The sequence below is a fragment of the Colias eurytheme genome, chromosome 28, assembly GCF_061535395.1.
Source record: "Colias eurytheme isolate Ceu_HAF_F1 chromosome 28, ilColEury1 Martin Lab GWU primary, whole genome shotgun sequence".
Taxonomy (NCBI): domain Eukaryota; kingdom Metazoa; phylum Arthropoda; class Insecta; order Lepidoptera; family Pieridae; genus Colias; species Colias eurytheme.
Window position 1 is genome coordinate 117482 of NC_143007.1, and position 18751 is coordinate 136232.

At 36.7% G+C, this 18751-nt stretch overlaps 1 protein-coding gene across 3 annotated transcripts in view; it reads right to left on the reverse strand.

Annotated features, from left to right (window-relative positions):
- The window catches only part of LOC149896397 (uncharacterized), a 58562-nt gene extending 39961 nt beyond the window's left edge, over nt 1-18601 (reverse strand). For all 3 annotated transcript variants that reach the window (XM_090117442.1, XM_090117441.1, XM_090117439.1), the window contains exon 1: nt 18395-18601. In XM_090117442.1, coding sequence (XP_089973568.1) covers nt 18395-18474 — 80 coding nt within the window. In that variant the 5' untranslated portion in view covers nt 18475-18601. The remainder of the gene's footprint in view (nt 1-18394) is intronic.
- Nucleotides 18602-18751: the final 150 nt, after the last annotated feature.

The window sequence follows — 18751 nt, forward strand, 5'->3', positions numbered from 1 at the left end:
CGGATGGCCGAGCTGTTACAAATCTTAAAATCATACATAGTACATTATTTTCCATAGACAAGGTTTTCTGTTATTTATAATCTACCGCCTGACAACTTAACCTCCCCTCCAGTCGGTTAGTTGTCAGTCGATCGCTCACATTTTTTGAAGAAACGATCAGCTAGCAATTGATCCTGAACAGCCGACCAGTGCGGTCAACAAGTCAGTGCCTTAGCCGTGCCTCATGCTTGTTTTAGGGTTATTTAAATCTATTATTTAAGATTGTGAAAGATTGCGAATATTATAGTAAAAAGTGAATGTAACAAGGAGGAATATTAAAATATCAATTGTGAAGAAGGCGTTTTATTCCACAACCCAACACTTGTTGGTCCTAACGTGATGATATATAGCCTATATCCTTACTCGATGTATCTAACACCGGGCTATCTAAGAATTTTTCAAATCAGACCAGTAGTTCCTGAGATAAGCGAGTTCAAACAAACAAACTCTTCAGCTTTCTAATATTAAGTATAGATAATTAATAACTCAATACACAGAATAAAGAACAGCTTAGTCTTCATTCCATGGCTCTGATCGATCCTTAGAGGTCAAGTTAAGAGCCCTTGATACTGTCGAGTTAATATGAAAGCATTCATGAAAGAAAAAAAGAAAAATTAATGTACTTAAGAAACGTAATAAATGACTATTGAAAATTCACGATCTCATGCCAACCGACTTAAAAGAAAAAATGTTTTTCGTCAACATTGCAATAAATAAATTTTATATATAATTTTTAATTAGTTTAGGGTTAACAAAATAACAATGGCAATAATTTTTATGAAGTTAACAAATCTTTTTTTGAAATAGCAACTACTTTACGTACAAAACCACTTAAAATAGGTAAGTCGAATTTACATCACAACACATATTTAAAATCAATTTACAAAACTTTAACCAATTACAAACAAAAACCTTTTTCCATCTCCCCTCGTCAACATAATAATTAGACAATATAGAGGTACAATACAATCACACAGCATTGTTTGTTTTTGTGCAAGCGCCTCACGCGCGCAGGCGCAGCCTTTCCGCTATGTCACTCGATACCCGTTTACACGTGTGTGTGTGTGTGTGTGACCTTAGTGCGTTATTTGCTTTTATGTATCTAAAGATAACAAAAATGTATAACTTAAAATTGAGAGATAACCAAACCAAAGAAACTGGCATTTAAATGAAAAAAATGCATCGAAATCGGTCCATCAGTTTGAGAACTACGAAAATGGAAACCCACAAAACAAACAAACCCACGAAACACACTCAACACCCGTCTTTTTGTGCAATTGCAGCTGCCATAGGGACAGTCGATAGAAGTGAAAAATTATAACTTAAAGTGTATTCAAATTTTAAACATAAGCATATCATTAACGTGATCACAAGATTTTTTCCTATCAAAACTTGCTCTAGGCGACTAAATAAGTTTTCACTTCAAAAAGAACTAACTTGCTAACATACCTTGCTGCTTGCTAATTTTCGTAAACGAGGGGATGATTCTGCAATAGGTTTCGAAGCTAAATCAATAAAATATTGTTTGGCGCCCACCGAAGTGGATACGGGTCAGTAAGGCGCCGCTAATGTAAGGCTTCATCTGTGTCGAATAGAGATAATACATTTCAATAAAGAGTTACCATTGTTTATGTAGATCACGGTATTTTTTTTCTATGCATTTTTATGGTATGAACTTACATTGAAAATGTATGGCAATAAAAAAATGTTAGATTCTATTGAAAATAAATTAACAATCTACAATAGGAAATATAAACAAAGAAAATCGACAGCTTCAAAATTTTTTCTTAAAAATCAAATTTCGTTAAATTCTATAAATACATCGATATTGTATCTAAACATAAAATATACATTCATAACCCCTATCACCATTATTACAAACCCAAGACAGTTAACAATATCTAACGGAACATCATCACAGTAATCGAGTCAGCAGCAGCTGACCTCATTGCGCTCGTCTCGTGATTTGTGAACAACTTGACGACGCATGTAATTCACAACTTCCTGTGAAATTTGATACTGGGATTGAGGTTACAGGACAGCTATTGTCATACTCCGTCATTTAGCAAGTGTAGACGTTAAATTATAATCCCGTTCAGACTTAATCCAGACGCAGACGCATTTACTTCTAATAACTAAGTTGTTTTAGAAATTTGAATTTTCTTATGCTTAAATTTTGTTTCAATTTATTTACATCAGAATACCGTATTTTTGTGACAAGTCTTAATATTGAATTACGCTATGAGCTGTATTCTTACCGAATTTCATCTAAATTCCTAAAACCATCTTTTCTTACACAGAAAAAGAGACAATATGCAAGCTCACACGCGACTAATTTTAGGTTTCATATTCGGGGATTAAGTTCCTCTATGGCCTCTATCCACCTTTGCTACCTAAAATTTATTTATATTAATCATTTGCTACCTAAAACCAAGGATTATTAAATAATTGTTAAGCAGAATCCATCCCATACATACATAAATACAGTTCAACACATAACCAGGAACACAATGATCCCTTGACCGTGACAGTCGCGAGGTCCCGCACGGCCCATTTGCCGATACGGTCATTGTCTTCCACCCATTGTGTTATGACTGATCATTTAATAAAGAGGCCTGAAGTTCATACGATGTGATAAGGATGGTACGTTTTAAGATCGTAAACGCAGAAACTTTTTTCTTCTGTACTAGGTACCAACTACCAGTATGAAGAAGAAATATTTGTTTGTATAAAAATAAAATAAGCTCCGAAACTACTTGACCGATTTGGAATTGTTTCATCCGCAGAAGTCTACATTATTTTTGAATCCTGAACGACTTTGTTTTTTTTTTTTTTTTTTTTTTTTATTGCAACCCCGGCAATGGAGCAGGCGACCCACTTGATGGTAGGTGATAGTCGCCGCCCATGACGTTTCACAGCATTAGGGAACGTATTGCCGGTTTTGAGGTGGAAGAAGGCTTTTAAGGTGGGTGTAGGCTTTTTTCTTGAAGCTTCCCATGTCATATTGGTTGGGGAACACGGAAGGTGGTAGTTTGTTCCACAAGAGTGTGGTTCTAGGCAGGAAATGCCGTGCAAAACGCACAGTTGTCGAACGCCATGCATCGAGATGGTGACGATGATATTTTTGTTTGTGCCGAGCAGTGCGGTGATGGAACTCTGCAGGTGGCATCAGTGCAAATAGTTCTTCAGAACACTCACCGTTGTAAATGCGATAAAACACACATAGAGACGCAACATTACGCCTCAAAGCCAGTGGATCGAGCCGATCGGTGAGCTCAGGAAGGTCGACAATGCGGCAGGCACGACGCTGAAGGCGGTCAAAAGGAAGTAATTGATACTCGGGTGCTCCAGCCCACAAGTGAGAACAGTACTCCATGTGTGGCCGAACTTGTGCCTTGTAAAGTAGCAGGCGATGAGCTGGCGTGAAGTACTGTCTCGCTCTTGCGAGCACCCCGAGTTTCTTTGAGGCTAATTTAGCCTTGTCTTCCAAATGACCGCGAAATTGTACGTCGCTCGCAATGTCGACACCGAGAATTCCGATGCTAGGCGTGGCTTTGAGCGGAGTATTCTGGAACTTAGGGAACACTGCAAAAGGCTTCTTCTTAGCTGAAAATGCGCAAACTTGTGTCTTTGAGGGGTTAAACTGTACAAGATTGTTTTGGCCCCATATTGAGACTTCTTCAAGGGATTTCTCAATTTTAGACACAAGTTTTTTTCGATGCTCGTCCACTTGCTCCTGAGAGAGATTTGCAAGACCGGTATATGCGGCGTCGCCCGTGCTATCGTCGGCATAACAATGAATGTCACGTATTTGTAACATATCATTGATATGTAAAAGGAATAGCGTAGGCGACAGCACGCAGCCCTGTGGAACACCAGCATTCACAGGCAAGGGCTCTGAGCATGATCCGTCGACAACGACCTTAATGCTTCGTGCCTTGAGAAAGCTGGCGATCCATGTGCAAAGTCTCTCAGGGAGTCCGTATGAAGGCAATTTGGAGAGGAGCCCCTTGTGCCACACCCGGTCAAAAGCTTTGGCCACGTCTAAACTAACTGCCATGGCTTCCCCCTTACTCTCAATTGCTGATGCCCATCGATGGGTCAGATACACCAGAAGATCACCAGCCGAACGACTGTGACGGAAACCGTACTGATGGTCACTTAACAACTGGTGATCCTCTAGATACCGTAACACCTGGGAATTTATGATGGATTCCATCACTTTTGAGAGCAAGGAGGTAACCGCGATCGGCCTATAGTTTTTGGGGTCTGAGCGCGTACCTTTCTTGGGTATAGGGTGTACCAGGGCGGTTTTCCAAGTGCTTGGGACTATACTGGAGTTGTACGAGCATCGAAACAAACGCGTAAGAACTGGAGCCAATTCTGGAGCACAGGTTTTCAGAACTATTGCAGGGATTCCGTCTGGCCCATTCGACTTATGAATGTCAAGTGATAGAAGGGCTCTACGCACAGCACGTTGCGTGAACTTCACGTCAGCCATCTTGGTGCTGCAGTATGGGATGGTAGGTGGTGATTTTCCTTCATCATCCAAAGTCGAATTCGACGCAAAGAGTGAGGCCAACGTATCGGCTTTCTCGTTTGCGGTGTGGGCCAGGGTATCGTCATCCCTACGTAAAGATGGGAAGGATGAGTTGCAAAAGTTCCCCTGGATAGCCTTGGCAAGTGACCAAAAGGCACGTGTACCTGAAGGGTAGCGTGCTAGTCTCTCGCCAGTTCTCTTGATGAACTCTGCCTTGGCCTTTTGAATGCTCTTCTTGTATTGTCGGGAGGCAGCATTAAACCTTTTTTTTAAATCCTTTGCGTTGTGGTCCTTTTTTGCTATGGCTTCTGCCCAGGCCTGAAAACATTCCTGTTTAAAACGGGATGCCGTTTTACAGGGCTGTCCAAACCAGGGCTGAGACCTGCCGCCAACGGGTACCACAGAGTAAGGAATATAGAGTTCCATACCCTGTGTGACCACATCAGCGACAGAGTCAGCGCAAGCGTCAGCATCCTCGGACACAAAGCAAATCTGACACCATGGGTAGGACGCAAAGAATGTACGCATGCTGTCCCAATCTGCAGATCTATAGTGCCAGACACGACGGAAACTTGCTGGTCTTGACCGAGATTTGCGTATGACAGGCACGGTACACCGCACCAGGCAGTGATCGGAAGACCCAAGTGGAGCTTCAACTGAGACATGGTAGTCGTCTGGATGAGAGGTGAGTAAAAGGTCTAAAGGAGATGGTGTTTGGTCCTCCACGTCGGGAATCCTCGTGGGTACAGATACGAGCTGAGATAGGCCGTAGGACAACACAAAGTCATGGAAAGTTCTACCCGCATGATCTGTGGTTCTTGATCTTAACCAATCGGAATGGTGGGCATTGAAATCGCCGAGGACCACTATTTCAGCGGAGGGAAACTTCTGCAGTATATCATCGATCGTATCTTGCATGTGTTCGGTGAGGCGATCGGTTTCGGCATTTCCGCTATGACTCCTGTAAAGGCATGCGTAAATACGGGGGTGATCGCCGCAGTCTACGCGAAGCCATAGTATAGACAGGTTGTCTCCAAGAATGCCAAGGCGACGGCAACAGATATCCTCTCGAGCGTAGACGCAAACTCCGGCACGCGGTAAAAATAAATGTTCCAGCGTGTAGCCCGGGTAGTTTAAGTAAGATGTATCAGCAGGAGAGGAAATCTGCGTTTCCGTCAAAAAGAGTAAAGCCGGCTTAGCCGTCTCGAGATGTTGATGAACGGCATTTAGATTTGAATGAAGTCCCCTAATGTTGCAGAAGTCCACAGATAGTAATGTGGAAGGGGTCGCCGATAAAGGCTTACCTTTTATGCCTGTGGCTGTATTGAAAAGCGGAATTTTGCCCCCCCCAGAGTACGCGGGGCAGCCTGAGCGATGACACTCAGAGAGGGATTCTCCAGCATCGGTGATGCTAGTACCCTCCTGGGGTAGTTCTATATTTAATCCCGCTGCCATTTTGTTTGTTTGAAGGGGGTAGGGATGGGGTGGAATTATTGGGATGGGAGGGATAAAGAAGGGAATATTGACGGGAAGAAAGGAGAGGAGTAAGAAGGATGGGGAGAGGGATAAGGAAGGGATACGGGCCTCCGGCCCCCCCACTCACCGTACGAAACACAGTAGTAGCTACTATTTCACGCCGGTTTTCTGTGGGGGTGTGGTACCTTCCCCGGTGCGAGCTGGCCCAATTCCTGCCGAAGCGTGCTCGACGTTAATTTTCATTGCATCCCAATTTAATTGGAATGTACTAATCAATAGTATCATTAGTATCTGTGATTAGTATCAGTGTCGTTTCTTTATTGTGTTAATTATAGAAGTTTGCTGAGTGAGTCAAACAATTTAAGATGGATAAATTACGATTAATGACACACCACGGACGTCAAAACCAAAAAAAAACAGATCATACTCTTTAAACAAAACTTAACGAAGAAAAATGCAAATCAGCTTCTATTATCAGATATTCATTGTCAACGTTAGGCGCATAATTTTGTCGAGAAAAAAAGCATATACTACGGTAGAAATAATAAAATGAAATACCCACACCAATCCCCAAGAATTTACATCGCTAACGCGTCGTGAAGTCTGAAGGCCGGCTTTGTTTAGTTACTGGATTCCATACTGCCACAAAGCGCAGTACCTACATAATAACGTACATATATTTTAAATACATATGCGTACATAATATTATATTACTTACTAGCTGTGTTCCGCAGTTTCACTGATCTCTCCGCTCCTGTTGGTCTTAGCGTGATGATATATAGCCTATAGCCTTCCATGATTGTTCAGATATGACACATAGTTCCTGAGATTAGCGGGTTTAACCAAACTAAGAAACGATAAAACTATTCAGCTTTATAATATTGGGATACGTATTAAAATTCTCGTGTCAGTGTTTTCAACCAAACTGTTCTGAAACGCCAGAATTCATTTTTTTGTGTATTCGCTAGATCTAAAACAATTCATCTAAGTTTTATAGCCCTAATAAATATTGAGTCTGTTCTGGCAGTCTCTTAATCTGGCAGGGTCAGCTAGTATAGGTATTAAAGGATAATTATTTCGCTCACATAAACGATAGGTATCTGATTATTCCATTACAACTACACGGTATTGCTATTTAGCATTTAATTATCTGTATGTTTGTGGTTACATAGTCAACGACCAACTATTTAGATGTTAATTCTGCAAGGCACGTTTATTGCCTTTATTTTTGAATTTGTTTATCTTTGGAAAGGCTAAACTGGCTAAATAAATAACATACATACATTCATATAATCTATATTGATATTATAAAGCTGAAGAGTTTGTTATTTTGGTTGAACGCGCTAATCTCAGGAACCACGGGTTCGATTTTATGAATTATTTCACTGTTTCATACCTAGTCCATTTTTTTGGGAAGGTTTTATCATCACGCTTAGACCAATAGAAGCGGACTGCAGAGCAATGCGGGAAAAACCGCAAGGCACTATTAGAGTAAAATTTATAAGTAACTAGGTACATATACCTAATTTATGCATGTTCTTTGTCCGTATTATTTAATTGTATCAACCATGAAATCGTTTGAACGTATGAAACCCATATAAAGGTATATTATCAAGACGTATGACGTCAGAACTCAGACGGTAGTCCCTTTATGGGCATTCAATTTTTATCTTAGAATCTACAATCAGATTGCAATGCGACAAACGTACATTTACGTACTGAATTATGCGTAATCTGCACGTTATTGCATTAATATTACAAAAAAAGAAAAATTCGTGTTTGTAAGAGATATCTCAAAAACTACTTTACCGGTTTTGAAGAAATCGTAATTTAGTCGTTCTCTATTTTATATAATCGCACTTTTTTCTCCCCCTTCAAGTTTTGTCTTAAATTGTATCTAATATCCATTTCTACAATCAAATCAATTTCTTCACTAATAATTCATCTATAAATAATATCCATCTTTTGTACCTTTCCAAGAAGTGCATTTCTCCCAATTTATTTGCAATGCTAACAAGAGCACCATTCCAACATCAAGTGATCTCGGTTACAACTAGCGGTGCTGAGCAAACTTATCGACCAGAGTGAAGTATGTTAGGCTTGCAGTTATACAGGGTGTCCCACTATTGGTATACTAAGCGCGAAGGAACTTGTAGTTTTGCATACACTGATCACGTAAAAAACACTTAAAAAAAAAATTACGTCCAAATTTTTTTGCTAAATTTTTCCTGAAAATCCATGTTTTCTTCTCTAGCTTCGCGCAGCCGGCATATACCGCTTCTCTTATATGAGCATTTTATCTATGAAAACATAATCTTAAACGATAGCTCACGTGCTGGTGGCAAAGTTGGGCGGCTCGCTTGTTATGGGTATACACATAGAGTTTTAAGAATTCATCTATTTGAAGAAAAAATGAATCTGGAATTTTTTAATTATTTTTTACGTACTCCGCGTATGCAAAACTATAACCTCCTTTGAGCTTAGTATACCAACAGTGGGACACCCTGTATAAACTGAAGAATAGAAACGAGAGAATATTTTATAGTTTCCAGCTTCTATAATATTAGCTGTTCATCTCGGCTTTGCGGCGGACATGGCTTAGCTTAAAGAATATATAGCCTACGTGAAAAAATAGTTTTTACAATCAGTCTATTGTGGTCTAGGCAAAATTGACAAAGAAACAAATATGTTACCTAATCATTCCTCTTTATAATATTTCGGATAGAATAGCCTCATCTGAGATCATAGGGTGGCATAAGTTAGATTGTCTTCCAAACTTGATTCCCAAACTTAGTGGAATGAAATTTTCTGGTAGGTCATCGTGGTTATACATACAGGCGAAGGAACTATATCTGTCGATTGCAAAAGACAAAGAAAAACAAACAATAATGGATGAAAATATGTATGAAAAATAAAAAAGTAAAACTTCTTTCGCAAGATTCACAGAATATCAAAATCGTCGCCTTACTCCATGACGCACGTGACGGTTTTGCCATGACGCGAATACCTTGAAATTTTACCCTCAACTAGTTACTACTAAAGAAGTTTCACTTCAAACATGAAATTCAAGCCCGCACGCCGCAGGCTAGCTACTCCACCAAATGTAAACATTCCTATTTCAAAACCAAACAACTAGCGCCATCAACTAGCCCATAAATCTATCATCGTTTGCTGATAAATGAGTCACCAACAACACCATACAGAGACCCAATTAGTATGTGCGATACGTCGCATCGTATGTTTACATAACTATTATGTAATGGCCGATGCACAATAATATGGAATTTTACCGAATATGTGCACTAATTATATTAGAGGCTTTAAAATTCCGAATCTTGCGGTTACATCATGTCTTAGTAGCTTACGATTGTAGGATATTAGTTCTGTTTGCTCTAAATGCATGGAAGATATTATACATATATGAATCATAATTATTTATAACATTGATTAACGATATTCACCATAACATAACAACCATAACATGATGTTAGTGTTCTTAGCAGATCATTTTTAGCAGATCAAAAAAAAAATGTGAGTTCTTATCGCGTGCAGTTGAGTTCTACAGTTCCTGATACTTTTTAGAAATAGTTCTGGCGTTTTTACCTTAAAAAACGATATTTGAAAAAATAATCTGCCAACTTCCCGTAGCAGATCATTTTTAGCAGATCAAAAAAAAAATGTGAGTTCTTATCGCGTGCAGTTGAGTTCTACAGTTCCTGATACTTTTTAGAAATACTCGCGTAAAATGAAATACTAGAAAATTTATTTATGTCATATTTCATCACGCCGTAGCACCATGCCGTAGCATCATGCCGTAGCATCACGCCGTAGTATCATGCCGTAGCATCATGCCGTAGCATCATGCCGTAGCATCATGCCGTAGCATCACGCCGTAGCATCATGCCGTAGCATCATGCCGTAGCATCATGCCGTAGCATCACGCCGTAGCATCATGCCGTAGCATCACACCGTAGCATCACGCCGTAGCATCACGCCGTAACACATGCCGTAGCATTACGCCGTAGCATCACGCCGTAGCATCACAGCGTAGCATCACGCCGTAGCATCACGTCGTAGCATCACGTCGTAGCATTATGTCTTAGCATCACGTTAAGCCGGGTCCAGGTCGGGTTTTTTCAAATGTCGTTTGTTAAGGTAAAAACGCCAGAACTATTTCTAAAAAGTATCAGGAACTGTAGAACTCAACTGCACGCGATAAGAACTCACATTTTTTTTTTTGATCTGCTAAAAATGATCTGCTACGGGAAGTTGGCAGATCATTTTTTCAAATGTCGTTTTTTAAGGTAAAAACGCCAGAACTATTTCTAAAAAGTATCAGGAACTGTAGAACTCAACTGCACGCGATAAGAACTCACATTTTTTTTTTTGATCTGCTAAAAATGATCTGCTAAGTTCACTAACATCATAACATGTAAGAAATGACGCGTGCGCATATAGATAAGTAAAAAACGAAACTAGACAAAAAAACATTTGATACGTTACTGAAAGTCTTTATGAAAGTAATGTAGTATGTACCTAATTGCTTAATTTTTCAGAAAATTTCATCGACAATTTTTCCTCGCACAGAGCTAAATAATGAAAGAAGTAAACGTGTAACAAGCACTTGTTTGTTTACAATCCTACATTTACATCAAATCCGTTGTCAATTGAGTTACTTACAACTTTTTAAGAACGTAAAAATTTTCAGTACTAGTTAGTGCAAAAACGACGCACAAAATTCGCTACAAAACAGCAATAAAAATGATTCTAATAAAAAATTAAATGCATTATGCTCGAGAATCACTAATCAGCAAGTAATAAAAATTATATAATTATGTACATTCACAGACTTTCTAACTCAAAATGGCTCGGACGTTAATCGCCTTTCGTTTTATTATTAGAGCTAATTTAGTCGCGCCATTTGGACGAAACACCCAGTACGGATTAAAATTCAAAATTCAAATCTTGCATTTCTATTCAAAAAGCCATTTACTTATATAAGAAAATATTTCATATCAGACATTCTACATAAAATTTCGTCTAAAAAATATGTGCATCTATTCTTGGTCTATTAAAATATTATTCATTTTTAAAGATTTAAAGATTAAGTACATTATCTTTCGTACAAATACCTACTTGTTGAAGGTTTTGAATTGGCTAAAAATATGTAAAATACTGCAAAGAATAAAAAAAAAACCTTTATTTGGTTTCAGTATAAAACATTATGTTCGTTGGTCAATGTTTTTTTTTTTTTTTTTTTTTTTTTATTAGGTTCACCAAACTGGACATAGCACTACAAAAATAGATATGGTTATTCTATGATACATCACAAGTAATAGGTGCTAGACCTTCTAGAGGTGAACACAGCCTGCAATAATAAGTACGCGAATACATATTTACATTATTACAATATTAACATAATTTAGAAAAATAACATTATGGATCAATTTAAATACAATATTTATGCAATTTTGGAAACTAATTTTTTAAATGAATTTAGGGATGCGCTAAATATATCGACGTTATTACATACTTTTTCGTTGTAAGCTGAACACATGCGGTGCAATGACGAGTGTTGAGCGTAGTTTGTACGACAAAAGGGAAGACTAAACGTTTTCATGTTAGTGGGACGGCTGAATGGCCTTGGTACATGTATGCTAATTTTTCCTAATAATTGAGAGTTATCTATTTTACCATTTATAATTTTGTATAGAAACACGATATCAGAAAGGGTCCGTCTGCTTTCAAGCGATTTCATTTTAAAGTGCATAAGTCTAGAAGAATAAGACGTTAGGTTTAGGGAATGCAATCCCGATCCCGCGGGATCCCGATCTCGCGAGATCTCGTGTAATTTTTCGGGATCAATCCCGACGCATCATATGACGAGATCCCGTTCGAGATTGACGGGATTGGGCGGCAGTGGTCAGCGACGCAACACACAACCACTCGGGGCGCAAGCTTTTCAATTTTTCCTAATTCCCTTGAAATAAGAATAAGAAGAAGAAGAATAAAATACATTTATTAGGATCTCCAAAGTACCACCACCACATAAAAAAACAATAACAAGAGCACTCTTAAAGACTATAGAAAATAAACAGGGATAAAAAAAAAAAAAGAAAAAATTTAAGAGCTAAAAAGCTATTATAAATAAGCTTATTGTTTTGAATACCTAATTTACCTAGGTACGTTAATTTCCTTACAACCTGATTATTATTTAGTTGGTAAGATTAAAGAATAAAGGTTTTTATTTTCTTCGAGTAATATGTTATTTTAGTTAACCTCACTAGAGGCCATCCATAAATTACGTCACACATTAATAGGGGGGAGGGTATCATCTTTATGTGACATGTGACAAGGGGCAGGGGGGGGGGGTCAAAAGCTTTGTGACGTGAGTACGTGACATAATAAAACGAAACGAAATTTGTACGTGAGCAAAAAACTTTGAACAGAAAATTTTTAATCTACCTACCCATATGTATTTATTAATAATTTCGCGCTCTCGCTATAAGATTATCTTTTACGCAAAAACATTTAATTCCTAGAGTCATGTTGTAATGCAAGTGGGAAACTAAAATTTTTCGATTTTTTAAATATTCGATATTTAAGATTATTTAATAAGTAAAAATAAGTAAAAAAATGAAAATAACTGTTTTCTTTTGATTATTTTTAAAGTGAAACTTTTATTACATCGTCTCAAACTTTTTGGTCTGTGTAGCGCATGTCGCGTACGTATCGCGGCTGCCGAGTAGGTATCTACTCGGTTCGGAACCGTTCGAACAGTTTCACTTTTACCGTGGTTTCATAAAACCACACAACATTTTTTAGATACATGCATAAGATTGAAAAATGGGGGACGGGGTACTAAAAATGTGACAACCTGTGACAAGGAGGGGTTGAAAAGTTCTAAAATTCGCGTGACGTAATTTATGGATGGCCCCCTATCACAAACAAGCAGTTATTAGCTTTTTCAGTCATCTGAATTCAACTTTTTTTTTTAATTAGCCGGGATCCCGAAAATTCCGGGATCCCGCGGGATTGATATTTCTAATCCCGCGGGATCCCGAATTTGCAATCTCGAGTCGGGATTGCATTCCCTAGTTAGGTTACGGCAAAGATTGTGAGTGAAAGTTAGGTGGTACAGGAATTGTTTCTGTATCCGTTCCAACCGCTGTATGTGTACGGCATAAGTAGGATTCCACACAGGGCTACAGTATTCGAGGAGAGATCGTACGTAGCAATTAAAAAGCAATACTGGTACTTCAGAGTCATTAAAGAATTTGCTCTGTCTAATGATGAATCCAGAAAGGCGTGCGGCCCTTGTTGCTACCGAGTCTATGTGCTCGCGAAAGTCGACTTTTGTGTCCACCACAACACCGAGATCGCGAATGTTCGTGACTTCACCGATTTGAATGTTATCAATAGAGTAAGTTACATGAAGTGGATTACGTTTCCTTGTGAATTTCATATGATAACACTTAGATACGTTAAGGAACATGTTATTTTTTGCGCACCATAATGTAATGCTGTTGATATCATTTTGTAATGCTAAAGTATCTTCATGGTTTTTTATTACCCTATACAATTTGAGATCGTCGGCGAACATTTGGTACTTAGACGTAATGTTGGCACCTAGGTCGTTAACGTATAGTAGAAAAAAGAGTGGACCGAGGTGAGAGCCTTGAGGTACACCTGAGGGTACTGGTCGAGCGACTGACTTGTAACCTCTGAGTACAACTAATTGGGACCTATTACGAAGATATGATTCGCACCATCTGAGCAGAGAGCCGCAAATACCTGCGTGGTACAATTTTTGGACAAGAAGGCTATGATCAACCATGTCAAATGCCTTGGAGAAATCGGTGTAGATAGCATGAATTTCATTTTGTTTTTCGAGCTCTTCATTGATGTCGCTGACGTATTCCAAAAGATTAGACATGGTTGAACGCCCCGGAAGAAAACCGTGTTGACAGGGGTCAAACAGAGGTTTCAGATGAAAATAAAATCTGTTGTAAATTATGGATTCGAAAAGTTTACCCATGGCTGACAGTATTGATATCGGCCTATAATTCTTAACATCACTCTGATCACCTTTTTTGTGTATTGGAGTGATGTGGGCAATTTTCCATTTAGTCGGAAAATGGCCGAGGGACATAGATTTATTGTAGATGTGGTACAGAGGCTTTGTGAGTTGCGCAGAACAAGTTTTTAAGAACAGGGGAGCGATTCCGTCTGGGCCTGGTCCCTTGTTAATGTCTATTCCTTGAAGTGATTTGTAGATTTCAGTTTCAGAGATGTTGCAAGAGCCGAGAGATCCATTGTTAGTGAAGGGTGTCATAGCGAAATCTACTGAATGGGGTGCAAGTTTACTATTGTATATGGAGTGGAAGGTTTATAATGAATCTTCTGTCAGATTCATTATAAATTCATAAAAAGGTAAAAGATAATAAGATAAGATATGCTTTATTAAAATAAATATGTGATAAAACATATACCATAGGTCTATACCATAGCATACCATAGCGTACCATAGGATCTTCTTCTTATATATAAAAATGAATCGCAAAATGTGTTGGTAAGCGCATAACTCGAGAACGGCTGAACCGATTTCGATAATTCTTTTTTTATTATATTCCTTAAAGAACGAGGATGGTTCTTATGTAGAGAAAACGTTAATATTATGTACCACGGGCGAAGCCGGGGCGGACCGCTAGTTATATATAAAAATGAATCGCAAAATGTGTTGGTAAGCGCATAACTCGAGAACGGCTGAACCGATTTCGATAATTCTTTTTTTATTAGAGTATGGCCGCCAAAAATTGTACATTCAAGAAAAAAAAAATGTCCTTGTCATTTTATATAGCACCAGATTTTTTTATATAGTAATTATGGTAGTTTTTAAATAGTTTCAGCTTCACTATGTTATATTTATCATTATATTAATAATTTAAATTAATTTTGAGTGCCTTTAACAAGCTCAATATTTTTTTTTTTTGAAATGCTTATTTTCCTTTCCATACTAAAATCATGTGTCCCACTTAGTCATCTCACACTTTGAAGTCACAAAATTATGCAAAAATCTATTGATACCTGTAAAATTTTGGTATTTCTAAATTATTCTGTAAACTTGTGGATAGTTTTAACAAGTTCTAATAAAAATAACATAAAAGAAATTAATATAAAACTCACTTAAAACTATGTCTCACTTTTTTTCACGAATGATACTTCACGCACGGTTACCATAAAATAACACCCTAAATAACTAGATATCCAAGCCACAAAAATATTTTTAAGTAGGGGCAACACCGATTTACATGTTGGCCTACCTTTAGAAAAAAAAATCGCCATTTTGTTACTGTAAAAGTTGATCGAAAGGTAGTCGGCATTTTTGTCCCAGAACATTTTAATAATTTTGAGTGAGAATTATGCAAGGTAAGAATACAAATTTACTATATTATTTAAATTATGTGTGTACTGTGTAGCTTTAGTGTTCTAGTAACAAATCAAACTATGCGGCGTCTTATTACTACAATACTTTGGCGAATAAAGGCTTTTTAGGTTATGTCCAACCATATTTTTATTCACGAATGATACCATGTGTTACTATTGTGTTACGTAACATCCGTGAGCGGCTCTTATGGGGAGTACTCACTAGAGAATCTAAAGTTAAAAATTTACTTTTTTACATAAAGAGAACCCACTTCAAAAACTATCATGTTTCGGAAGTTAGTAACTTTTTTACTATAATAATTCGTATTCGTAATTAATATCATAAGTTGTGAATGATTCTTGCATTTGTAAGTATTATAGAAATACAAAATTTGAGAAATAAAACTTTTTCTTTAATATTTAAATTTGTTTTATAGAGTTTTAAAGTAATTTAATCAAATAATTTAATTAACAATATAAAACAGAAATGTAAAAAAAATCTCCTGCATTATTAGTTGTAATGTACACTAGGCTTAACAAAATCACGTATGTTACTATCAGTCACGTATGTTACGGTGTGTTACGATTTCACGACTGTTATTGTACAATATTTGGCGGCCATACTCATTATATTCCTTGAAGTACGAGGATGGTTCTTATGTAGAGAAAACGTAAACATGTACCACGGGCGAAGCCGGGGCGGACCGCTAGTATTGATATAAAATGCAAGGTCAAGATCATGTAAATCTAAAATAGAAATGAACCTTAATCTATTTAATAAAAAAATATTTATATTTAAATGCTTTTTCAGCAGAATATTCTCATAAAAATTGTCACAAAAAAGTTAATTTTACGAAATGCACATATTTTCTAATCCCATACATCCACACAAACCACCAACCGCACCTAATTAATGAATAAAGAATTAAAAGTTAATTACAAAAAGCGTTCACATCAAAGCCCCATTTCACAGAGGTTGTTCCTTCCCACACATTATGATAACTGTATAAAGAATGCGAAGGTTGCATTGTATGGAAACTTAACCATAATCAATCTATAGGTAGTTATATTAAATTTTGTGTCATAGTTTTTGTAACCAAACTCCAAAACAAATTGACAAATTTTGATGGACATTTTTCCGAAAAATTGGTCATATATTATGCTTTACATTGTCGTATAAATATTATCCTGGCAGAAGAAAATTGCCGGGACACAGGGAAACTTTAATTTTAATGTTAATAATAAGAAAACTCATGTAAATATCTCTCTCAAGGTACTGTCGATTTAGCTAAGAAAACTGACCTCCTGATTTATTTAGTAACTGATAAGCATGTGCATTGATAAATGAATTAACAAAGAACAAGGTTATCATGTAAACGCTAGTCGCAACATTGTAAAGGAAATTGATCAGAGTAATATGTACAGCCATCATTCTGTATGTTCATTCTATTGTGGGAATATTTAAGTATGAGGTGACAAGAGTATACAATTGTGTGTGCTTATACCAATAATAAATATATGAGCATATTATAAGGTCATCATATATTAACGTCTATTTTTACAAAATTATACGAAGTTTATATTGAGTCATTTTCATACAAAATGCAGTCATACGTAAAATGCGTCGATGACGGCACATCATCGTGGACATCACGTTAAAATATTATTGTCTCTTTTATTATAAATTTGTTTATTCTAATCATCAGATACACAACTTCTGGATATGTTATGTTTCAATAATTCAATCAGTGATTTTATTAGCAAGTGGAGAAACACTCTTTTGGTCTAAGTATAATGGTATATAACATTTAGCCTTCCTTGATAAATGACCTATAATTAACAAAAACATAATTTTTCAAATCTAACCTCAAATTATGCTCAAACAAACAAACATCTTTATAAATATAATGTATAAGTTGTAGTAATCTAATTTAATCTGCTATTTGATTAAATGACTAGCGTGTTCATTGAATGACAATATTGGATTTAATGACTATATTATATAAATATATAGTATAATCAATAGTAGAATGTAACATTGTTAAGTCAAAACTTGTTATTCACTCCGTACCCTGAGTGGGAAGGCTTTGTGTCTCCATATTTGGTACTTGTGCCGTAAATCCAGCTTATATGGTTTTGATGTTACTGTATATGGGATTGTGTTCATTTAAAATTTGTTTCTTATTTAAATACCTGCTTTTAAATGCAACTTTATCAATGGTATTGATAATAATGGGTAGGGTGACCAAACATTATGTGGCTTAAAGTAGAAACAATTTTAATAGCCTTGTTTATATAAAATGTTGAAATGGCTTTCTAAAAAACAAAATAAATAATCATAAAATTACTTTTTAATAGATCTTGATTGTTTTCTCTAGTTCCCAACAATCATATAAAATAAAAAATATTTATCTTCAGTGCTATAAAATTATATAATTTACTGAGATTTATAAATAAATTCAACTTTGAATAGCATATCTGATTGGAGTAAAGTAATAAACAATTGTTTGTACCAGTGGAAGGTCTATCAATCGTGTAATTAATATAATAAGCAAATATAACATCCATATCCAATTAAAACAATTATTGTCTATAATTTACTTACCTTGCAATCAAATGCTTATAAGAATCAACTTTACAGATTATTATTTACCTAATTCCACGCAATATAACGTATATAATCCATATTTCGACATAGTCTTGATAAAAGATAATGCGATAATTAAATTACTAAACTTGAGACAAAGTTTACAGTTAGGAAATACAACAATGGAAATCAGCTGTTCGAACTTGGAAATCTGATTCTTAGGTTCTGATTCTCACAGAAAAGAAGGGTGAACGAACGCGAGGTCAGATGCGGAACGAAACCACGCAGGCCCTATCTCCTACCCTGACTCAGTCTTCCGTACTTACCAACAATTCAATTTCTTAATAGCAGATAAGTCCGACTGCTTTGATCTAGCGATCACCATCTCCTCCGTTAACCTCGCCATTCTGCACTACACAACACAGCACTTTGTTATATACAAACAATAAAACACTTGTTCAAATCGGAGAGAGGTTGCGGCCGCTCATCATAGCGTAAACACATCAATACATTACAAAATCCTAGAAAAAACTGAAGTCTGAAGTCAAAGTGAAGTGACGGAAATAATGAGGAATCACCTCAGAACAAAGAATCCTACACGAAAAACAATAGAACGATCACTTCACTTTGATCAAGTGTCATTTGTCAAATACTTTGGCACAGGTAAAAAATATTTCCTAGAT